The sequence below is a fragment of the Brugia malayi genome (assembly GCF_000002995.4).
Source record: "Brugia malayi strain FR3 genome assembly, contig: Bm_v4_ChrX_scaffold_001, whole genome shotgun sequence".
NCBI classification, from domain to species: Eukaryota; Metazoa; Nematoda; class Chromadorea; order Rhabditida; family Onchocercidae; genus Brugia; species Brugia malayi.
The window spans coordinates 9,401,522-9,426,508 of NW_025062479.1; the positions used below are offsets into that span (position 1 = coordinate 9,401,522).

The 24,987-nt window shown below is 33.2% G+C and overlaps 2 protein-coding genes across 5 annotated transcripts; both read left to right on the plus strand.

The window, feature by feature from the left end:
* Positions 1-351: 351 nt before the first annotated feature.
* Bma-btf-1 (Uncharacterized protein) lies at positions 352-12,300 on the plus strand (the record flags this gene model as incomplete). Its single annotated transcript, XM_043074227.1, has 32 exons — positions 352-485; positions 701-868; positions 959-1,133; positions 1,538-1,707; positions 1,860-1,946; positions 2,086-2,263; positions 2,495-2,620; positions 2,887-3,027; positions 3,211-3,405; positions 3,788-4,025; positions 4,117-4,295; positions 4,555-4,676; positions 5,125-5,343; positions 5,586-5,711; positions 5,836-6,014; positions 6,264-6,354; positions 6,523-6,670; positions 7,145-7,259; positions 7,402-7,595; positions 7,693-7,818; positions 7,907-8,074; positions 8,197-8,331; positions 8,582-8,766; positions 8,835-8,997; positions 9,201-9,305; positions 9,516-9,802; positions 9,900-10,030; positions 10,409-10,526; positions 10,810-10,912; positions 11,236-11,442; positions 11,591-11,809; positions 12,151-12,300. 32 exons carry the CDS (start codon positions 352-354, stop codon positions 12,298-12,300), a joined length of 5,082 nt encoding a protein of 1,693 aa, XP_042930161.1.
* Positions 12,301-17,178: 4,878 nt separating this feature from the next.
* Bm6632 (Uncharacterized protein) lies at positions 17,179-23,415 on the plus strand (the record flags this gene model as incomplete). 4 transcript variants are annotated; one of them, XM_001898696.2, is made up of 11 exons in its annotated part: positions 17,179-17,304; positions 17,606-17,727; positions 18,283-18,565; positions 18,781-18,967; positions 19,336-19,521; positions 19,617-19,876; positions 20,043-20,239; positions 21,707-21,869; positions 22,075-22,329; positions 22,815-22,940; positions 23,305-23,415. In XM_001898696.2, 11 exons carry the CDS (start codon positions 17,179-17,181, stop codon positions 23,413-23,415), a joined length of 2,016 nt encoding a protein of 671 aa, XP_001898731.2. The 4 variants fall into 4 exon arrangements, with proteins under 4 accessions (XP_001898731.2, XP_042930162.1, XP_042930163.1 ...); XM_043074228.1 differs by lacking the exons at positions 17,179-17,304; positions 17,606-17,727 and having other exon boundaries at positions 18,338-18,565; XM_043074229.1 differs by lacking the exons at positions 17,179-17,304; positions 17,606-17,727; positions 18,283-18,565; positions 18,781-18,967 and having other exon boundaries at positions 19,407-19,521.
* Between the last annotated feature and the right edge of the window lie 1,572 nt (positions 23,416-24,987).

Sequence of the window (24,987 nt, forward strand, 5' to 3'; positions counted from 1 at the left end):
CAGTTTTAATTCTAGTTGTAAACGTTTGGATAGTTCGGTCTGCAGGAGGCGGTTGTATAGTGTTGATTTAAGTACTTTTTTTCTTTACTTTAAATATGCATCTTTTCGATATATCATCTGATGTAGTAGATGCATCTTTTCGATATATCATCTGATGTAGTAGATGCATCTTTTCGATATATCATCTGATGTTCATGAATTTGCCATTCCCCGACATAACCATGCCTATAAAAGCGATTTAGTAGCATACTTGTGTAAGAGTTGGGTATATCACTATAAAGTTTTCCTAAAACAAAAGTTTTTGTATTTTAGGTTAGCTTTTTTATATGGTGCAAAGCACTGCAAGAAAAAATGGAAAAGCAGGCGAACAGGATAGAACGGCTTGGTGCACTGCTATCATCACGCAATGCCTTAGTACGACGTGAAGCCGCTCAAGCTCTTGGCCATTTTCCACTTACAAATTCCTACGTTATTGATATTCTGAAGTATGCTTAACATGTAATATCTTGAAATTTTGCAGGCAATTTATTAGCCGTCATATTAGTGATACTTAGAAATTTTAAAGGAATCATTAGGTTTACTGTAGTGACTAGCTGAGATTGCTCAGTCAAGATCTTTCGTTATGAAGATAGAGAATTATATGTTACTTATTATAATATATGTATATATCGAGTGGTTCAATTTCTTTTTGTTTTTGAAGGAATAATTTCCAATCTAGTGCATGGGATACACGAGAGGCAGCAGTTGAGGCATTCCGGGCTATTCTTAAAGCTATGCCTTCTAAAAGTCAGGTTGTGTCACCGCGAATCGATAGTGTTTCTCGACTGAATCTGAGAGATGCTGTACGAACTTATCACCCATTACTCAGGTAAGTTACTATTAGTAGTCTAAGGTTGTTTTGTTGACAAATTCACTACGTGAAAAGTGAAGTACTTGGATTTATGAACTCGAGTTTTAGCTGTGAGGCGGATTTGGTGACACGAATGGGTATCTGCAGTTTCGGTGAACAACGGAAATTGGTTGATGAACAGTTAGATTTCCAGTCTGTTGTTGGCATTTCATCTGGAACGTTTCTTTCAGAGGATGATTTTAGTTCATCTGGAAATGTCAAAGAAACTATCCCGGAGAAAAAGGTTTATTAGTTTTTTTTTTTTTTTTTCGTTAATAGTTTGGAGGAAAAAATTATTAAAATAATATACAGTAAAAGGTATAATGTTATTGGAATCCTTGGTTTAATACCAATTATTTGTTCTGGGTGGCTGAAATTTAGTTTTAATGGATTGCAGGATTTCTTGCATTGCAGTCCACTGCAGTATATTCTTATTTTTTTCATTGCTTTAGCCCCTCTAGTAACCACCAAGTCTTATTAGAGGTACTAAATCCTCCTATCATCCCTGCATTTCGTATGGAATGAATTTAAACACCTTATGCTGTTAGCAGTCATTTAGATGATTCTTACTAGGATCGTATTTATTTAATGCACTGTTTCTGTAGGTTTTTAATGAGTTACTTTGTTATATGTGCCAAATCATTTCAGTTAGATCTTGTAACTTCTGATATTGATTGTGATGATAGTTTGGAAGAGTTAGATGCAGCAGTTTATTCAATCTGTATCCAATTGATGCGTGACGTAGTTGATGTCAAGTGGGAAATTCGACATGGAGCTGCTCTAGCAATTGCGTGTATCTTAACAATTGCTCCTTCGCGGTGTGTGTTAGACCATTTGCCTAGTGATTTCGTATCTTTGAAAATTCATTTGATTTAATGGGATCATTTAAGGATTAAATTGGGGCTCTTTTCAGAAAATTTTCAAGAAACTTTAATCAGTTGTTTGAATCTAAGCGATATTATATTTTAAGGCTTTCTTCATTGTTGGTGGACATTCTAGCAACTAGACTTCTCCAAGCTATTGCGCTTGACAAATTCATTGATTTTTCTTCTGGAAGGTTAGTTGTTTTGTTCACTTTTGTTTAAATTGTTTTCGAATTGCAGGTAATTGAATTCTGATATCTTCCCGGTAAATTATTTACTCCATGTTCTAAAATTTTTAAATTTCATAATTTTATCGTTCATAAACTTATTTAGAACAGCAGTAGGTCCAGTTCGGGAAGCAGTTGCAGAATGTATTGCACGCCTGACAATGGTTTTCTCAACTCCAGAATTTGTAGATATTATTTTTGACCATATATATACATTGCATAAAATGACCGATGGTATCCAAGCTGAATGTCAGAACGCTAATGATTTGGAGTCTCACAAACGCGTAAGTTTTCTATAAAATATAATTAGAGACTGGTAATTATCAACTATAGATATCTGGTTCTAACAGTGTATATACCATTTCTTGTATATACGAGGAAATAAAAATTAGATGAAAATTGCTATAGAAATTGTTATTTGAATCGTGTTCGCATAATTTGTAATGGAACAGGGACATGTCATATATGGAGCAGACTTGATATATGTCAACAGTTTTTAGTTTGCATATTTTTAGATATGGTTCCATCGTCAAGCGGCACTGTTAATAATAAAGTATCATCTAGCAGGACCATACTATGATGTTAAGTTCAATGAAGTCTTCAAATTATTACTGTGTTCATTTGAGGATTCCCACGACGAGGTTTGATGTGTGGTTGTATCTTAATTTGTTTGAAATATTGGTTTTACCATTAAAAAAAAAAAAGGAAAGAAAAAAACCTTTTGTAATGAGAATGATAACAACCAACATTTCCGTTTTCATAACTGAACGAAGCAAAAAAACGCAAACTGATAAATAAGTGTAGCAGAATTAATTCATTTCCTATAAATCTGAGTTTTTTTTCTTTTTTCGCTTTAAAAAAATTATTATATGTACATTGCACTATATTCCCATAAACTGAATTTTAGGTATGTGCTTCAGCTTTGTCTGCGATCACAACTCTTTTCTGCAAAGATGATTTGAAGCCAGAAGTTTCGGAAATGATCTCACATGTAGAACACGTTATTTATCGTTTCATTGAATCTACATGCAGTGTCTCGAGAAATCAGGTTTGTCTTTCAAAATGAATACTTTTATGAAGACCCCCATTTCATGTCGAAGAAATTAACAATCTTGTCTGGCAGAAAATAAGGTTGCTGAAGGAGTTGATAAGTTGGTTATATTGCTGAACTGGTCGCTTTATGAAACTGAAAAATTACTATAAAATGTGAGATATCAAATACTTTTTTCAGTTATTGGATATTGACACAGTAGCAGTTGATCTTTTGTCGTTATTAGTTATTTGGTTGCAAGGTGATTCTTCACGAAAATTACCCTATTCCGTGTCAAATAACCTTTCTCATCTTTTGGATCCGTTACATATCACTTTATCGCTTAAAGTAGTCAGTGTTTTTTCCGTATCTTTCTCAAGACGATCGCCTTTAAAGGTTAAACTTAATTCATTCTTTTTACCAGATTTCGGCAAACGTAGAAGTTTGGTAGTGTTGTGTCAGACTTAGGCTTTACAATATCTATATTTTTAATTTAGCAATGAAAATAGAACTGAATAATGTCTGATATGAATTCATTATTTTTGTAACTGGTGTATATGGTAACCGTACTATTAATTATTTGTTAGATCAAAAGTGATAGATTTCAAACCTTTTTGCTCATAGCGATGGATTGTATGCTTAAGCAAATAAATTTGTCAATGAAATATTGAATTCACATGGGTCAAATGGAAGTTCTAGAATTACCAGACTTATATTCTTTGCAGAGGCTTTAGTACCTACACAAGTCAAGCTAGAATTATATAAAAATCCTTTTCAGGATAACCATGAGTGCGAGGAATTCGAAACATGTACAATGTCAGTATTAGCATCTTTATTTCGTGTTGTACTTTTTGCTGGACCGCAAGATACGGAGGATCTCATCGAAGCTTGTATATTATGCGTTCATCGTATCGTCGAGCATTTTATATTTGTAAAGCATTTACCGCAAGCTTTGGTTGAAACAATTGGTCGTTGGACTGCTTGTCTTCTCATTGATGCGCGGAATGCAGAAATTGGTTCGTTTTTGCCTTATTGTTCATTACCACCGTATTTAAGCTTAACTTTTTCTTTTTTTTTTTTTTTCTGCAAAAGTAATGTGCTTTTTAGATCTCGAAAAATGCAATGTGGGTGCAAGCGCTGGCCGGAGTCCCACGGAATGCTTATGTGGTGATGAAATACGATCTTTGAGCGATATGATTCGGATTGATGTTGTCCTAACGCGTAAACTACATGTGGCTCGTTTTCTAGCCCCTCTAATTTCAGCTATTTATAATTTTCCTTCAAGGGTAACTACTGTCGTTTAATTTACTTTGCACTAACTCTACATTAAACAGATTATATTGTCGTCTTGTATCTGATAAAAAGCTCCGCAAAAGATCATACTAAATTTAATCATATTCGTAATCGAGAAATATGCCGTATTAAGTGGTTTGCAGCGCAGATGATCGTGATTATTTTTAAATAATATTAAAGCTTGAACAGTTTTTTAAAATTGCTTTATGATTTTGTGTCTGTTATATTATTAACTTTTATTATAATTTTTAGATAGGCGACCAGTTACTGAGTGAAGCAGTCCAGCTGCTTATTATTCCTACGATGAAGTCCTTGGTAATCATGCATAGACTTGGGGGAGTACTGTTAAGTCATGCATGGTTTACATATGCATGGTAAGTTTAATATATCTTCTGGTAGCTTGCTTTAACATCATCAAAATTATCGACTGCTTTCTCTCAGATTTTCCATCAGTGTTGTTTATGAAAATCTAGGATAAGGTAAAGTAACTAAGAATGAGATAACAACACTTTCATGCTGTATTTTTCAAATCTTTATAGTCTCGGAGAGCGTTATTCGGTCAAGGATTGCGTCGTCGATGATGCTGAACACTAATTAAAATTTCTGAAATCAAAAAAGAATTCTTTGAAATATATTGTAGTACATTGAAATAACTTTTTTCTTGCTCTTATCACAGTCACTGCCATCAAATATTATTTAGTTGGAAAACAAAACATCTTAAAAAATGGGTTGGAAATAAGTTCCACCTATAACGCTATAATCGTTGGTCATACTGTAATAAAATAATTATCAGTGCTAACAGCAACGGTATTATTCTTCCAGGAGGTCGGGAATAACTACCGATATCCCCAATTATATAACAGAAGTGCTTCACAGTTTAATTATGTCACCAAATGCTGCTTATGATGACGAAAAGATGTTTTTTTTATACCTTGATAATGCTTATAAAGATTTTGCATCGTACTGTCGAAAGAAAGGAGTTAGTGCAATTGAATTACTAGATGTGGAAGCACATGGCGATACTGTTGATAACAATGCAAGGTTTCAAAATTATTTTTTGATTGTTATTATTATTTATCAGATTTGATATATAAAATTTTTTATTATTATAGATTATATTTGCTCATTTTAGATTCTTCTGCTTTGATACTGGTACTTTACTTTCGTTTTTTGTTTACCTATTTTAAAAATTTATTTCCTACTCCTTATGTTTGGTGATATGTTTGGTCTTCAAAATGGCTGCCACTTGCCAATTGTTATCTTTTGATAATGAATCTATTTAGTGCACTTTACAATATCTGCCACAACATTCTCAGAGAAACGAACGACAAAGAAATACTGCGTTTGAGGTATGAAAGTTTCAAGTATGCCGTCGCAACAGCCAAAGCAGTGATGACATCAAATATCTCGTAAGTCGCTGATTTTTATACAACGTGTTTGCGGAATGCTGGCAGGTTTTGGTGGATTTATCATATAAAATACGATATTCATGTTAAAAGCAGCAAATTTTTTAAATCAATTTAGTTGTTGCAGACGTGTTAATGCATTGACTGTTTCCTCCTTACTATTGATTTATCCAAGATCTTTGTTGGACTCTCCATCACTCAATCCTTTCGTAAAACCCCTCATGGAACTTGTTCGTTTTGAAGAAAACATAACTTTTGCGCAGTATGCTCTAAATTCGATACCGATTTTGTTTCGAATAGCTTCTGGTAAAAATTTGTTCCTTCAAATAATTTTTGTCGTAACTAGTCAAATCCTCACTCTTAAATGGTCGCTATTCTCGAGTTTTTGTGCAATGATATTTTCTTTTCTTCTGATCATCAATTCAAAGCACTGCTGAAATGACACTAGCTGACAGTGTGAAGAAAAGTCATCGTCTTAAAATTTAAGAAAACTTCTGTGCTAATTATATACATATGACGCAGTCTCAATATATAATAGTAGTGATTGTTTTCCAGAAAAGCAGCCAAATCCCCATGCAAAAATGATCAAGCAAATAGTTGTGAGTTTGGTTTCATGTACTAATCGATTCCCTCCAGAAACTGACAGGTTAGCATTCTTGACTAATGAAAGAAGCATTCTTTTTTTGTTACGATGAAATGTCAGGCGTTGGAGATTAATGATGTCCTTCCGGTCTCACTAATCTCGTAGATTTTGTACTTAAAGTAAGGCACTTTTGTCTTGTTATATTATGCACATATTTTATAAAGCTTGCAGTGAGGATGTGATCTTATCACAATGTGCAAGAGGACCTTTTTCTTCACGGTCTCAAAACGCAGAATACGTCATTCGTATGTTGGTGACACCCGTTGCTGGAACAGATATGGCTTCGCTTTTGGATTTCAGAAATCGCAGTTCCTTGAAGGTGTGTCCTATTTTTTTATAAAGACTTATATCTTTGCTTATAGGGCTTAATTCATAATACAATTTCATGGTTTTTTCAGACCATGACATTGTTAAAATTGTACGATTGTATAATGAAATTTATCAAGGCGAACACGGCCATATTAACTTTCCGATGGCGTGATGCTGATCTTTAACTTTTGAATCTAGTGAGACTGTCGGTAACTTATATTGCGCATCCCAACTAGTGAACTTGATCAGATTCCTCTTAATTTATTTTTGGAGCATTAGCATTCAAATCAGTGGAGGTTCCCTATTTGATGCTCCCTATTGGTCATAGTGGTATGGGCAGTAAGCCTGCAGTGAATCTGAGTGAGTACATAATGAGGACAAAGAAAAATTGCTTAATATCTGCGTGTGTCGAATGTGTGGAGGATATTCATGTTATTTATCATAATTTAAAATCTTAAACACGACATTTCGTTTTGCCGTTAAGGAAACTGCTATGTTTATGATGGCTTATACTGTTTTCATTGATGAAAGCAGAATACAACAGCGTGTTCCGCCTGATCTCTCTGACATCATCCTGGAGCTTGGAATACACTTGACATGTAGGTTACCTTTACTGTATGTTTTAATTTCTGTCTGCCTTTTTTCACGTTGTAATTCTATTTTTTTATAAGTTTATACAGGAAATTAATCCGGGAGATGTCCGGTTCTTTTTTTTTACTCTCAAGAATTAGTGTTTTATAGCAGAAAAAGCAGTTGTCCGGTATTGTGCTGCTCAATGTTTGAGTAATATTGCTCGTATAGACGGATTTCTTCGATCAGTGCTACAGGCTGCAATAGAACCATTGCAGCGAAAATTACGCACTGGTGAAACACGGGCGCACGTTCGATGCGGTCTTGTGGAACTTCTCTTTCTCCTTAGTGACTTTCACGTTGAAGTAAGCTCGTCGTTGATTTTTGATCTGCTATATAATGAAATTTGTCACCTTTATCAAATTTGATTGCATTTATAATCAGACAACATTCTTTGTTTAGATGCTGGGTGGTCTTCGTTTATTGGCTCCAATATCTCTACGTCTTATGGCAGATAGCTGTCATATTGTACGTGAAGTAGCAGCAATATCTTTCCGTAATTTTGTACCGTTGATGACATTAAAAGCAGTTAGTTTTTTATATTTAATTATAAGAATTTTTGTATTACTTAGTGTTTTTTTTTTCTTTATGAAGTTTTACGGTGTATTACTTTTAGAATCGAAGAATCGAAGAACAGTCACTTCTGAAAAATGATGTGGCAGATGAAATATTTGGTGATAATTCTCTTGATTTGTTGCTAGGTGATCCTAGTCGTTTACCGGAATTACGATTGACTGATATTAAAGGATTAAACGCTTCAACTTCTTTACGACATTATCAGCAAGTTCGTATCAGTATTTGTATTTATTCTTACTTTAAAACAGTTTTTAATACTTTTATCAAAATGGTGAGGAATAGTTATCTTGACTACCATTTCTATAAATACAATTTCTCTTCAACTTACAGGAGGGTATTCGGTGGATGTCATTCTTAGAAGAATATGGATTGAATGGCATACTTGCTGATGATATGGGACTTGGTAAAACCCTTCAAACACTGTGTTTATTGGCAATGAAAATCTATCACAAACCTCAAGCAAAAGTTAGTGAAATACTAATAATCTATTCGACCTAATTAAGTTTATTGTTATTGAAGACAGTCTTTGAGATTTAAATACTTTGGGAGATTTGTCAGCATAAAGGAGTAAAAAGCGGGAAAACAGTGAGGGATTATGGTGCGAAATCAAGAGACATAAACAACCGTTTAGAACATTGTTCCGTGATCGAGAAAACGTTGAATAGTTTGCTATGAAAAGATTTCTTATTCAGTATAATATTTAAGATTATTAAAGGTTCTTATTGTGTGTCCTCCAACTTTGGTTAATCATTGGTGTGCGGAATGGTCGAAATTTTTTCCAACCTTATCACCATTTCATAAAATCGAGGAAGGTTATAGAGAAAAGAGATTATTGATGGATAAGTCACAGAAAGTCACAGTTATGTCGTACAACACCGTGCGGTTTTGCACCTGTGTTCAGTAAGTTTGAATCTCGTGTTTATAAAAATATAACAGGTGTCGGTTACGGTCATCATTACTGTTTTCAGAGAAATAGAATGGTACTACATAATCTTAGATGAGGGTCATATGATAAGAAATCCTACTACGCAGTTGTTCAAAGCTTTAACTAACATTAAAGCACAAAACCGCCTCATACTTTCTGGAACTCCTGTTCAAAATACCCCAGTAGATCTCTGGTCTCTTTTTCAGGTATTGGTTTTTTAGCTTTTCAAATTTAAATTCCTGTTTTACAAGATCATTTACTTTCAGACATATAGATGTGTTATATGTTCCTTTCTAGTTCTAAATGAAAAATTTTTTCGATGCCTTTTCTGTTCTATAGAATCTCAATATATTCTTAAAATTTTCTTGGAATAAAGCTAGTGCAGTATGCCTGATTCATGTCGTTTCAGTTCCTGATGCCTGGTTACTTGGGGACAATCAGACAGTTTAAATTAACATTTTTAAATGCAATAAATGGGTCGCGAAATGTTAACGCTTCCGCTCAGGAAATAAAGGTACATGTTTAGCGTATATATGTGATATGGATTATTCATTGAAATTCATATAAAGAAATTTAAACTTTTGTAATGTTTCACCTTTATTGATTTTGATTTTCATAAACCTTTTGTACTGTATTCTTATTTCTTTTGCAAATAACTGCTGGTAGTTTTGATAGCTTTGAAAATGAAGTTACGAAATTCTTTGCATGAAATTATCTCTTTAAGGAAGGTCAGGATGCGTTGGAACGGCTACATAAATCAGTTTTACCATTTGTTATGAGACGCTTGAAAACAGACGTTCTTGAAGATTTGCCTGAGAAGATTGTGCAAGATTACATGTGCAGCATGACCACGGTACAGCGATTTCTATACAATCGCATTGTCGATATGTACCAATCCGCTCGTCGAAATTCTACTAATAATCGTCCAAGTTTTTGTGCTCTAGAGACCATTGCTGAACTTCGGAAGTGTACTGTTCATCCTTTCCTAGTGAGTCACAAATCCCTGGAAGAGTAAGTGTTCCTGCGCTTTTCGATCATATCAAACGGGATTTAACGGTCTCTTCCAAGTTCGAATTTTACGTTTATATATTTTTTGTGCACCTTTCAGTCTGGACTTAGAGAAGCTGAAGGGCTGTGTTGAAGAATCTGGTAAAATAATTGCCTTGCGAGAACTTCTTAAAGAATGCGGTATCGGTTCACGAGAACATTATGCACTGTCCGAAGAATCTTCACTACAGGGTGACTTTCAATTCTCTTCAGTAAAGGGATTTTTTACGTTTATATATAGATAACTCAATATAAGCTAACTTATATGGTTTAGTATTACCGTTCATTTTGTAAAATTTGCGATTAGCAATTCATAAAAAGTAATATTGCTTGAAATACTCAGTCCGCTTTCAAATTCCATTGCATCTGGTTTATTTCTAACGATACTAAATTTTTTGCTTATGAAATGCCATTGAAAGGTTCGCTCATGCAAATCGCTTTTTTTTCCCTGAGTGGTTAATTTTCATAATATTGTGATTACTCAAAAATAAAAGAACTAATGTTGTTTTTCTTGTTATGTTTTTTTCTTCGTTTTCTTTTTTCCATAAGTTTTTCGTAAGTATATTGCAGATAGCGAAATATCTCAAACTGGTAACGGTCATCGCGCGCTTATTTTTTGTCAGCGATTGTCTGCAGTTCAACTGCTTGTGAATTTGTTCAGTTCAGGAGAATTGGGATCTGATATAAGGTTACTTACCAAAACATTTATGGTTTAATAGCCCTATCTTTATAACAGCGACCGTTCCACTAATTGGAAGTGAATTAGGAAATGGTCCTTTGACTTCTGGATAAATTACCCTCATGAATAACAAAACAGAAAACAAATAGTCCTGGAGTTGACATGGGAAAGTGTTTAAAGTTGTCATCCTTGCATATAATCGAGTTTTAAAAGGAAGAAATTTTATTATATTTGATTTTAGCTAGCGAAAAATATTTGTGCAGTTACTCATTATTTTCTTTATTAATTTTAGATTTGCTGTGCTGGATGGTACGGTACCCGTAAATGAGAGACATGCCGTTGCTGAAAAATTTAATGTTGATCCTAGTATACATGTACTGATACTTACGACAAATGTAAGCTTTTGTGTAGAGTCGTATAGAAGATCACTTATAATATTCTTAATGTTTAAGAAACTCGAAGAGATAATTGCATTTTTTGGATTCCGAAATAAAACAGCACTAGTCTTTATTGCAGTGTTTATTCTGATGATGTGACTGGAGGGATGAACATCATCTTTCTGATAAAAGGGTTGTTATCAACTCTATGTAACATTTCATGAATTTAACCAGTTTGCTCGAAATGAATAACATCCTTTTAGCTTGATTCAAGTTTTCTATCGCTGTTGCTGTCAATTTTATCATTCGTATATGTTTTGATTATTTATAAAGTTTTTCAGATAGGTGGTGAAGGGCTCAATTTAACCGGAGCCGATATTGTTATTTTTTTGGAACATGACTGGAACCCAGTGAAGGACTTGCAAGCTATGGATCGAGCTCATCGTATTGGACAAAAATGTGCTGTGAATGTTTATCGATTAATTACGGAGGGTTCTATTGAGCAGAAAATTATGCGATTGCAAAAATTCAAGACAGATACAGCTAATGTTGGTTCTATGTATATTTATTCATGTATAACCGAATACACTTACGCATAGCCAAGAGTAATAAACTTTGAAGGTATTGGTTAGAAACGTTGGGTTTAAAATAAAGGTGACATCAAAGTGTTCGGCTTGATACTATTTCATTTTTTAGGCCCTAGTTGGTGCGGATAACCGTTCTTTGCAAACAATGGCGACGGAGCAACTTATGGAACTTTTTGCGATAGACGACGTATCGCCTGGAACTAGTCTTGATGCATACTCTCCAAGGAAATCACGTGAAAATGATACGTCGTCAACTTTTGATAAACATTCCAGAAGTTCAGATATCGGAGAAAAATTAAGCATTGAAGAATTATGGGAATTGTCACAAGTACTTTTTTTTTAGTTGGAGAACTAAATCTCAGTTCCATTATTCATCACAGGTTTCCTGAGCTTTACTTAAAAGAGTCTTTAAAAATTGAAATCTTGGTTGTCCTAAAAGGTAAGCTGTCTTATGTAATGGTTGGCTCATTAAGCTATTGCTGTAGGCTGTATGTTTCAATAACTGCAGTGTATTTATTGCATTTCAACTTTTATGAAATTAAGTGAAAGCGTGCTTCCATATTCTAATCTTATTATGTTACTTCATGTATATTTCTTGAAAACATACTTATATACTTTTTTGTTGTGTAATTCTTTATTTTTTATAAGCAATATTGCTTTCTGTTTCAGTACGATCGTTATAATGCTTCTTCAATAGCTCACTCCTTTGAAGTATCTGGATGGAATAACAATGCTTCAACAGTAATTCCGAATATCTCTAATAATAGTGGCACTGTTAATGACAACGTTAAATGTAAAAAATCTCGGCTTAATGATTAAAAACATAAGAAATGTTTTTAATGTAATTATTTCAATTGCGGTCATCTTCATTTTTGAAATCCATTCCTTACTTTATCTCATGTTTTTGACCTTGTGTTGTTTTTCTCAGTTTATTGCCAGTTGTTGATAATTAATGTATATATGTGCAATTCCCCGTTATTATGTCCTGAAAATAGTAAGCGATATTGTCGACTGAAATTTTGATGTGATCCTTTGCTCAATGAGAAATATGCTCGGGGATGTGTTCATTTTATCTCATCTAAAAGTTTGTAAATATGTGGTTTTTGGATATTCATGGTGGTGATTTATACAAAAAAATGTGCGTTGCTTAATAAAACACATTATACTGACTGATTATTTATCACATCTCATTTTTAAAGAAAAAACTTGAAGAATTTTTTCCTTTTAGAAAAGTAATGATAGAACAATTCATAAACAGGAGAAGATGCACACCTTGTCGCAAGAATACCCTTACAGCAAAACATAAGGATTCTTGAGTTCTGTAACAAATAAAGAATGCTTAGTTCATATATATATATATATAGAGGGTTAATGCTCGCGCTCGAAATAATCTGTGATTGCAATCCTAATTCAAACGCAGAAATCTAGAAGGTATAATTGTCTACCAAAAGTTACTGCATTGTAATCAGTCTATACTTGCCTTCCCTGAAAAAACTGGTCGATTTTATCTGATTTAATAAACATTAACTCTTACGAATTGATCTAAAAGATATTACGAGTGATACACAGGTGTAGAACTAAGCTTACACAAACTAGACTTGAAACATTCATCACTGTTTTGATACGTTGTATCAACAACGATAAACTCATTCAGAACCACTTTTCAAGTTCTGAAATTATTGAGATTTGTTAGCTGAATACTTTTTTTTCTGGCTTTTTTTTTACAATAAGATATAAGCTCTAGAATTATTGATATAATTCTAGATATAATTCTAAAATTTCGTGTATAGAAATTCTCAAGTTTCCAGATTCTACATTATGGAGCGGATTTATTTGTGAATGAGCCAATTTTGTTTAAATTTGATTTAACAAACAATGGCCTAATTATATTTCGTAATTTAGGTGGTAGTATTCATTCATTGTTGCGAGTGTTTGATGAACATGGATTACCTCCAAAAAGACGCTATTTATTTCTCGCTTAGTAACAAGTTTCTCTTCTAATTTTATACATCATAGAAAGGTAACTATCATCTCTTCAGTTGCATTCACTCATTTATGTTATTTATGACAACATATCACTAATCTATGTAATTAATACAAATCTGGTAGATTCTGGAATGTGCCAGAAGTCTCGTAAGATCTTTTTCTTCTCATATTTGATCTTCCATTACACCAAGCAGCGTACTTAAAACATTAAAATCACTACTGTTGTAGCAAAAGCAAAAACTTTGTTAAAATTGGAAAAAGAAAAAAAGAAAAATATAAAATGGAAATGTACATATACAACTATTATATCAAACAAACATTGTACTTCAGCTTTTTTTCATTTTTTTTTAGGCTGCTATGTTGGTCGTGGAAAACAGAAACTGCAAATAATCATACTACTGGTACTGATGAAGCTTCGATGGCCAGAAGATGTGGTTCTTCTGCGCAGTAATCATGGGACAATGGAACTAATGAACGCTAGTAATATACCAATAACAAGCCGTCAAAATCTTTTTTCTGAATTGATAAAAATGACACATTTTTTTCTTTTCACGATTTTTTGTCAAAAAATGTGGTACCAGCTGCTATATTTCCGTACTTTATGATCAGAATGATAATGTTATCTGATTATAAAATTTATTACGATGAGACTTTTTTTTATGATAGAATAATCAAATTCTAATTAAACCTCACATCATCAAAGATGCTTAGCATGAATAGCCTAAGCTCATAATATTTAATTCATTCTATAATAATATATAAAGCTGAAGGTAACATACCAAGTCTGATTTTCGCTCGATAGTGTCTATCCGAGATCTTTTAAAACTTCTGAAAATACATCAAACCGTCTTGTGCTACACAGGAATGTTTGCTAAGTTTATTTGGTATTTGATAAAGACACACTCAGTACAACAAATTCTTGCCCAATGATCATCGGTCGACTTTTTATCTTTTCCCGACTTAATATCTTGGCATTTTTCATTTTTCCTAATAACCAGTTATCTAAACTGACCGAAATATGCTGGATTTCAACTGTTTGGCTATCATCAAGTAGTGCATTTCAATTTTCATAGTGCTCTATAAAAATTTCCGATGCTATTTGTTCGACCTAATTTCAGAAATAACTAATTCATGCTAATTCAATGTCAGTCCCAATTTTCTTCACAGCTAAACATGTTTTCCTGTTCAACCAGATGTTCGACGTGATGCCCATTGCAGCAGTTATTTCAAGTACAATGATTTAAAAAAATGTTGGATGTTATTAGATTGAAGTTTTGAAGAACTCTTGCAAAAAAAATTTTTTTATTAATTGAGACACATTTATTGATTGTATTATTAATTATTATTGTCATAATAATTATTATTATTAACAGCTAGTATTATTAGCAATTATTATTATTAATAGTGAACAGTTTTAACACTCATATTTTTTATCACTACGATAAATCAGAAAGAATTTAGAACGTTTCTGTACTGTAGTGGTGGTGGCGTAAATCAATGAATGACTTATCTTGAGAATATCCGTAACATTCCCCGGCCTACGTGCGCAAAGAAGATGAAATTTCTGGAGGAATTTGGTGGCAGATATACTTTATGCTGAACTAAATGCTACAGTAGAAAAGTATTATTAACTGTTAACTGTTTTACAAAATTATTTGAGCTTAGATATGATTGAAAATTGTGAATTAAATAGAATTTTGAGAATAAAATGTGATCATTTCAGAGCATTTGACCTTTCAAGTTTAGGCGTAGGTTATATGTTCAACAAGGAAGGTTTTCAGTCAGTATTAAGTGCATTAAAATAAAAAAAATTAATAAGAACTAAAGAAAAAGGTTTCTCTCACCTGGCTAACATTCTTGGTCACTGGTTGACGATGCAGTCGGTGTGGTTCAAAATTTCAATGATGACACCTGTTACACTGTTATTACCTTACGGCATCCATATGTCAATTCTTATGAGTTATTCGTGTTTTCTCTTTTAAATGATCGTCATAAAACAATTTAGTGTAAAATTAATTAATCCTCTAAATTCAGGTTCAACTATAGAGCTCGTATATAGTCACACACATCATATTATTGAACAACTATATCAATTTGAGACCGATGTGGATACAATGACGGTAACCTGTTGTCGATTAAAAGTGGATTAGGGAAAAGCTTTGAAAAAAAAAAAAAAAAATTGACAGAAAGATCAAGATCGGGACTTTGCGATTGGTGTATGAATATTCCACCCAGTTATTTCGATTTAAGGTTTCTAAGATCTATTAAAGAATATCCGTTCGATTTATCATGTTTAGCAATGATGATTCATGAACCTTATAAACCTTATAATTGAAAACACTTTAAATTTTATCTGAATAAAACTAGGAATATTGTAAGAAAGCTTTCCGCAATTAATATGAGATTCAAGTACCAACATTTTTTTTTTTAACTTTTATATTTAAAATTATAAAAGAACTTATTATGCTTTCCCTATTTTCTTAATATCAATGTTTTAGGAATCAGTAAATACTAAAACTTATTTGATACTGACATTTCTTAAGAGCGTGTTTTATTCTTTAGGAACTGTCGTATAGGTTTCATTGTAATCATTCATTTTGTATTCTATCAATGTTACAGTTTTTTTTCGGAAAACTTTACAAGAGCATTAAATATCTCCTAATTATTATTATTATTTTTTTAGCGCACGTCGAGAGAAATAGAAGATGGAGGTATCGAGTCCTAAAGGTTTTCCAATGGTACTCATTCATCTTCAGCATTGGTCACCTGAAATTTATGCATGTATTAATCAATGCAGTAGGGAACTGCCGTATTATTCATTTTCATGTGACCATTATTAGATTGAATGAAAATTTGTGATAGGAAAAAAATTTTCATATTTTCATCGATATTAGATTCATACAATTATATTTGCATAATATTCAAATGTGTTTCTATCCAATCATTTCAAAGTTATTGTCATTTCACTTTTTACTTTACCAGTTGAGCGGTTTTCTCGGCATTTTTTACTTAGATATTGTATTTGAATGAATTGTTGCTTTGTGAGAGAAAAGTGTTACAAATCTATTACGGAAAAAATTTATGTATTTGTGGTGATGGCCAAAATACTTTCTTTCATTCTTGAATATGAGAAATACAAACTATTACTGGCATTCAGAAATTAAAAATTGGATCTCAGTAGAATTTTGAATAAACTAAAAACTTTCATCTCTCGAATCCTATGTTAAAAATTTGGATCAGGAAAGGATAATAAGTCATGAAACTAAATTTGGAAGGAATTGATGATGTAATGTGGATGAAGTTTTCCCTTAATTCAAACAAGGTGATGGCTCGAGATGGAATATGAAGTGCATCGTAAATGAGTTCGAATTGTTCTCAGTGTATCATAGCTATGTTAATAAGTGAATGAATTGCTTCAAATTCAACTTTAAATCTAGTGATATTTGATCAAAACTTTAAACACAAAATTGTAGACCATAATGGTCTGAACTGTACAATCCATTTAAAGTTGTAAACAAGAAGCTAACATATAGGCCGCGTTAAATTTTGTATTGCCGCGCTTCGAATTTATAACTAATTGTTGACAGTTTGTTCTAGTCTAGAAGAAATTAGGGAATAAGTCTGGTATGATTTGGTTACATTACTGGTTCTATAAGCTCTTTGTTTGTTTATTTTCACATGTGCAGGTTGAACTCTAACGATATTTTAGAGATGAAACGGGGGATAGTTGAAATGTCGACACGAGCGGGTCAAGAGTGTGGTGATTTTGGGACAGAAGGATCCGGTGGGAAACGTATGAAACAAAGTTGTTTGACGGATAGACTGTATTTCAACAAGGTTAGTTTCAAATTCAGATATGGTCATATGAGCACTGTTTAGTGTCTAATTTTCTCTCAAATTTTTTGTCTTCTCTCAGGTTTTCTCTGAAACTTGTTATTGGGGAATAAATTTTCCAGAAAATTACATGCTACTCGCAGTTAGAGATTGAAGCAAGAAGAGAGGAGAAGGTGGAGGAGTGAGGGAAGCAAATAGCATAAGATAGTGGAAAGTCATTGAACTGATTTGTACGACTTAACCAGGGAACATTTCCTCATCATGTTTCATGCATGATTGAGGAGTTGTCACCATTCTTTTTCAGGTTGTAGATGTAGATGAAGAGTATAATATTAATGCTTTTTCTTTTGCGGAATTATTAGAACATATCTGTCCTGTGGCATCAATCCATTTTAATTTCATGATCGATCTTCGATGGCTACTTGAGTAAGTACTCTGATATTAGTGATTCTTGGCACTATGTGGTCCATTATCGTATGGAGTCTTGAGCAGATATTTTGAGTAAGTTACGAATGGCAGTAAGTTACGAAATAAAAGCGTGTTCTGTCATGACTGTTACTACTGTTTTGCTAATCTGTATGAATTAAAAGGTAGTTACTTAGATATTATAGTCTGTTAACCCTGTTTATACCAATATTTAAATATTAGTTGCAAATTTACCGGGTATTGCACACTAAATAGCTGTCATATATGAGTTTAAATATTTCATGCCATCTTTTACGTTCTTTAACGTTCTGTTGCCTTAATAAGTGAAAGCCTGAGGGGTTGCATTTAAAGAAGTATTTAAAGTATTTTATTTATTATCTTCAATTCCTTTCAAAGTGATGACAACTTCCCTTAACAAATAAACTGTTGCAAATGTTGATTAAACGGCTGTGAGTTCTTATTAGGAAAAGGGAACTAAGCAATAGTCACTTTATGGTTTGTATTAGCTCTAAAATTGGTTGTCATGTATTTGGTTTTTGTAAATGTCGTTTACAGGCAGTATCCAGCCCGATTGCGACAAGGACCAATTACATTAATTGTAGGCGAAAGAATGGGGACCGATTTTACATTAACTAGAACTGCTGTAAAGCAATGTGGAGTAAATAACGTCACTGTTGGACGAGCACGCCTAATGATACCGTTCGGGACGCATCATTCCAAAATTTCCATTTTTGAAAGCAGTACTGGGAGAGTGCATATTGTCATTTCGACTGCTAACTTGTTAGAAAACGACTGGAATTTCAAAACCCAAGCATTCTATCACTGCAGTGGAATTGAAGTTAGTAGAATGCATGTTTGATATGTTTCTTACGCAGTAGTAATTGTGCCCAATCTTCCTATTAGAAAATAAGTAGAAAGACATATTTGATGGTCGGTACATAACTTCTGAAAATATGCATAGTGGTATCTATAGGATGTTGCTGTCATCTAGAGACATGATGTTATGGATGAGAGGTTTAAAAGTAGAAATGCTGAAGAAATTTTGCTTTTCAGCGGTCTGCCGACAATAGGTGCAACCCAAATGGATCCGATTTCCAGGCTGATTTTGTAAAATACTTGAACGAATATAAAACAAGTCAAGATTGGGGTCTTATTGAATATTGGCGGGATCGTGTTGCTAGCATTAACTTGTCCCATGTTAAGGCACGAATTGTTTACTCTGTACCAGGAGCTCATAAAGGTCATCTTGTTCACTTTTTTTTTTTTTTTTTTTTTATTACGTTTTATATAATTACACGTTGTTAAATTCGATTCATGAAAATTCACTTGTAGTCATGGAATATTGTGGTAGAATAGGTCACAATGGAAAATAGATTTCCGCAGCTTATAGAAAAGATATTGTGAAAAATTGTTTCTGCTCAATTCTCTATGGGACTTGCAAGTAAATTGAAGAAGGCTGTTATGGTTGCTTGTAATTTATGGAAACGTAGTAAGAGGTTAACATCCTCTGAAAGACATTTGATTGTCACCATTGGCCATCTAGTTCAATCTTTTTGGTAATTTTGATGATTTTGTGTTGGTTTGGTGAACAATTTACTAAGACTTCAGGCGTTCAATTAACGAAATATGGTCATCCAAGACTGCGTGTAATACTGAAAGAATTGTTCGGAAATGTAAAAATGGATGAATTCACTTATCATGTTCAATTTAGTTCACTTGGTAGTCTTGGAGCAGCACCGCAATATTGGCTTACGGGACAATTTTTAAATAGTCTTGCTGGTGGTGCAGAAACAGGTCTATTTAAAATTAATTGCTTTTCGTCGGTAAAAAGTTTCTTAATTTTTAAATTGGAGTTCACTTTCTTTCTAATGAGTTGGATAATTTTATAGATGGCAAGCATTTGCGAATTATTTATCCTTGTGTGGAAGACGTTCGAAATTCTAATGAAGGATACCAAGCAGGTGGTTCGTTTCCTTACAATAATAGTGTGGCAGTAAAGCAGCCCTATTTGCTTGATTTCATGTACAAGTGGCGCAGTAATCATCTGGGACGTTCTCGCGCCATGCCGCACATCAAGACATATGCAGCTTTTGCTAAAAACTCTCTAAAGCCACTTTGGTTACTTGTAACAAGTGCCAACCTTTCTAAGGTACCCTTTAATCCTTCCGTCCACTCATTTTTGTCTTAAAAGTTTCTATAACTTGTATTAACATTTAATCGAAAACAATCACGTAAAAGTACATTAAACGGAATATTTCTACGGTTATCATTGTCAGTCTACGTTAAGCTGTCGCAGTATATTTAATTTTTTTTAGGCAGCTTGGGGTGATTATCAGTTAAAAAAAACACAATTAACTATTCGATCATATGAATTTGGCGTGTTATTCAATGATCCTGAATCTTTGGATATGTTGCCATATGATTTGCCTTTGACAAAATATGATGACAACGATCGTATGTGGATAGTAGATAAAACATACAGGATGCCAGATGTATTCCAAAAAACCTGGCCGTAAGTTATTTCTGCCAACATTATTTCTTCAGACCGCTATTGAACGCAATGTTTCGCATGCAGGACTAGCTCACCAATATCAGATTTGAATTTTTAAGTGTTTGTTGGTTGTACTTTATAACTTCCGCTTCCGTTTTACATTATAGACTAGAAGTTTATCTTTTTAAATTACGGTTAGGACGTAGAGAATGGAAGTAGTATATTAATATTAAGTGTAACAAGAATTAGAGACAAATGTGTAAATATCATATCAATACTATACTTATATGTATGTATATATATATATATAATCTTCATTTGCATTTCTAAAATTCTTATCAGTTGAGAAAGCTCATCTTTTGTGGTGTTTCATTTAGTTCATTAATGTTAAGGAAAAATTGTCCTTTATCTCATAATGAAGAGAACGGCTTTAGATCTCTCTCAGATCTCAATCTGAATCGTCCAGGTTGTGAATTTATCAAAGTATGGGATTGGCAGTGGTCAGACAATGTTAGTACCCGACGGAGTGATATATATATTAAAAAATCTTTAAGCCAGTTGTCGTTCCTTCTAAGCAAAATTCGAATTCTGAACAACTGAACACTGATAAACAGGAAAGTTAGCGTTGCAAGCCTTTTTTTGAATTCAGTATATTACGGCTGCTATTGCAATGTTTGACAACTGTTGGGAAAAAGGGTTGAATTAAGTTGCTGGATAGTTTTGGCAGTCCTTATGATTGATAAATAAAATGACAGAAATAGATGAAAGCAGTTTCCTTTACTATAATGATTGATATATTCAGTGCACAGAAATGTGTAAATATTCCAGTTTCCCTTGTAATGTATCAATGTATACCTGTAAATAAATTCAATATATCTTTTTTCCTGAATATGAATCAGTTATTTCTGTTTGCTTATTCAACCCTGATCAGAGTGGAATTCAACATATTATCTTTAAAGATATGAAAAAAAGTTTGATTAATGCTTCAGATGAAGTAGGGAGATGTAGTATTTCGAAAGTTTGTGTTTTTAAGTGAATAGATAAAACGATGTGGTACCAAGTGTAGCTTATCTTGTGCTAGAAGTAGTTCAGAAGTAGTTGCCAAGATATGGTTTGGTAATTCGCGTTGGGTGGTGTTCAGGTCTTTATTTCTCTGTAACTAACTTTTTTGTTGTTTTTCGAAATCTTGGTTTAATGATTGCCCTGACTATTGTATGAGACCAACTATTTAATTCTATTTTTTTTTTTTTTTCTCTTTTGATATATTTGATTAAATAGATAGGATTTTAGCTCCTCATATTTAGCTGGTTTGATACGAAATTACGTGTTGAACACTTAGTTGTCCCATACGGCTGTATGCAGCTTCATATTTCTTGAAAATATTTCAAGAATATTACTGTTTATAAATGGTAGGAGGAACAGTTCGAGAACATGATTAAGTTATCGAGTACTTATTGGTCTTGAAAGAAATCGTTTCAAATCTTGCAGTATGGCGAAGTCGGGGAGGTGTGTTCTGTCGTTTGGTGATACTGTACTTTATGAGGCTGATTTGAAAGCGTTAGAAAATGGACGATGGCTTAGTGATCCTGTTATTTCGTTCGCATTCGAATATCTTCATGAGAAAACTTTGGATGAGACTAAGAAAAGCAAAGTTTGTACCTACATCATTGTTATTTGTCAAAGAAAGGAAGTATTAGCCGCAAGTCGTTAAAATTGAGACCTGATGAAAAATGTTTTTGGCAACCGGATAGTCGGCCGTAGTTGTACAAGGTAGTGAGCGGGATCTGTGTCAACACAGTGAAACAGTATTGAGAGAGTTGAGATCAGACATGAAGAAAAGCAGTCATTAATTTCAGATCAGCTTTGTAAATGCAGCGGTGTGTCAGCTAATTAAGCTAACCAAAGCAAATGAGGTGGCAGACCTTCTTGATGAGCTTACACTTAAAGAAAAAGAGCATGTTATTTTTGTTGTGAACGATCATGACGATCCGTCAAGAAGTGGTGGAAGTCACTGGTCATTGCTTATTTGTCGCCGAGATCTTCGACCTCATTTTCTGGTCATTGACAGTGCACAAGGTACCAGTTCAGCGAATCGCAAACCGACGGATAAGGTATGTATTTGTTGAACCTGTCAAAGAAGGCTTCTGAAAACAAAGTATATGCTCTAACAAACCTACTGCGAAAGGAACAGTGAAGAATTAGCAACATCGTATGACTTGTCACTTTACTGATGACAGTTTGATTTTGGTATAATTATGATGAAGGAATTAAATATGCCTTATTCAGAAAAGGACTGAAATTGCAGAATCAGTTAAAAGGCCATAACAAAACAGTATATTACATTCTACTTGCAAAGCGTTGTTGGAATTATCAAGTGCAGTAGTTTTTGGTTCTTTATTGTTTGTTCATGTATAAAAGGAAACGAAAACTCATACTGATGACAGTTTCATTTAGGTATAATTATGATGAAAGGATTAAATTTCATAGTGATTAGGGTTCTTACAAACCTCAATTAAAATATTCTATTTGAAATGTTATATGAATATCCGGTTAATGCTTAGATTTTTTTTGATTCTTTTTTTTTTTTGTCCTTCAGCTGATTCAAACACTGGCAAGGTATTTCGGACTTCCGATAGATACACGCATTGAACGAGCCACAAAACAGTATAATGGCATGGACTGTGGGATGTTTGTTATCGAATTCACTCGACACTATATCGAGGTTCGTTGAGAATTCGTAAGATTTTATTAATCAAACTACCTAATCTTATTTCATATTTGAGAACTTTTTATGCAATGTATTATTATTCACTTAGCAAATAATTGGACACTGTAATAGGAAAGTGGCTAAATATTTCCAGGTCTACGACAAAATAGCAGTGATGGTAAAGAGGATGTCGAACTACAGTTCATAGTATAAATGCACTAATTTCTTTCCAACTCAGGTTATCCTGATATGTAACTAAGAACGGAATTAAGTTTAAACTGGATATATTATTGAGCGTTATTTGACCTGTTGGAGGTTTGTTCATGCCACTATACCATGTTTAGAAATTAATCAAGTTACAATTTTTCTCAATTTGTAGAGTTTGAAACGGGACCAATTCACTGTTGATTTCACGCAGTTAAACGCAGGTGATGTTAAGAAGCAGCGGAAAGTGTGGGGTTCACTAATTCGTTCACTGGCCGAAGATTAGCAAGGAAATCTCTTCTACGTTATCCATGACACAATATACTTATCGGTACCATACTTTTGCCGTAGCAGTAACTAACCGCAAATTGTCGAGCTTTTTTGGTGCACAGTGCCTATTATTTTTTTCTTTTTATTGTTTATTTTGTTTCTTTGTTCACTTTTTATTTCACCAGTGAAATAAAATTGCTTTACTTGAATTAAAATTGGTATCTATTTAGGCAGTTAATTCCCATCTCCATTTGTTTTCCAGTCCATGCTCCGTCATATGCAGTGCAGTCCAAATGCTATCCAAGAATGCAAACATTTCTGTTTCCGAAAATATGCTCACAATTACTTTGCAATATCTCCAAAATTTTCCCTGCATTGTTTGCATACGTAGCAATTTATTTAGTATCGTCTTTTTTCCCTCTATTTGTGTTTAACCAAATAGTCGTTCATTAATGGTGCATCATACAAATGACTGTTCTTGTTGTTCCGGTTCACCGCAACACATTAATAAGTTATATGTGGAATTAGATTGTCAACCTATAATCTTATTTTTTGAAAGAGAAGGGACTGTAGTGTCAACGAATTGTGTTACTTTAAATAGAAATTATAGATTTGTTCTGTAGACTTTTCTTTCTTTTTAGTAGTTGTTTTGTCGTTGCTTTTTTTTGTCAATATTTCTTAATCATTCTCTCAAATATTGATGCTATTCGGGTTTGTTACCAATTTTTACAGTAGTTTATTTCACTTCAGTTATCTAATTATCGCTGCTTGTGTCATGATGTAAGCGTCACTTCTGGTAAAAGTTTAAAAGTGAGAAGGAAATGCAAAAAAAAAAGCCAAATTCCATTGATTTTCTATTTAAGGTGAAGTGTTGTTTAACAGAGGAAATGGACAATTTAGTCTGACAACCGTTATTTGTTATTCATGGTAGATTTTGTCTGTGATTCTAATGCTACAGTTACAGATATACAGAAAAAAAACTATGGAATACAAGAAACAGCTAGCATGTAATTTCTTTATTGCTTAATACTATGTGATGTTTAGTAAGCAGTATGATCTCCCTTCATTAATTGTACTTACAAATAAAGCATTATATTTTTTAAAATTTCTTTGTGACGTGAAAGACATTCCGTTATGCTACTATGGAAGAAAATGCGTTTTCACTTTATGAATGTGTAAATTCCATGGTTGTTTGGGATGATATTGCATTAACAGTCCCGCTTTTTTGGATTACATTTTTTTAGGAAAGTATTAAGTTACAAACAAGTGTTTTTTTGCCGTTTTCAATTTTTATTTTTATTACGCAGATGTAATATGGTTTTGTTTGGGTTGTCTTTCACGTTGTAATATGGGAAGGTATACTCAATTTTGAAAGGGGTTATCTTCAGTGAATTCTTACATAATGTTTGGCTGCTTAATGACTATTGTTTTTATAAATTGCTTTGGATGATATATGGTGTAGCTTCAGTGGTTTTGATTGTTTCCTTCCAATTTTTTTAGAAATGAAATGTACTGCGTTTGATTTTTAATTCTCTCTGTTGCGTTAATGTAAGGTCTTTATTCAGGTTAGATTTTTACATCGTAGTAA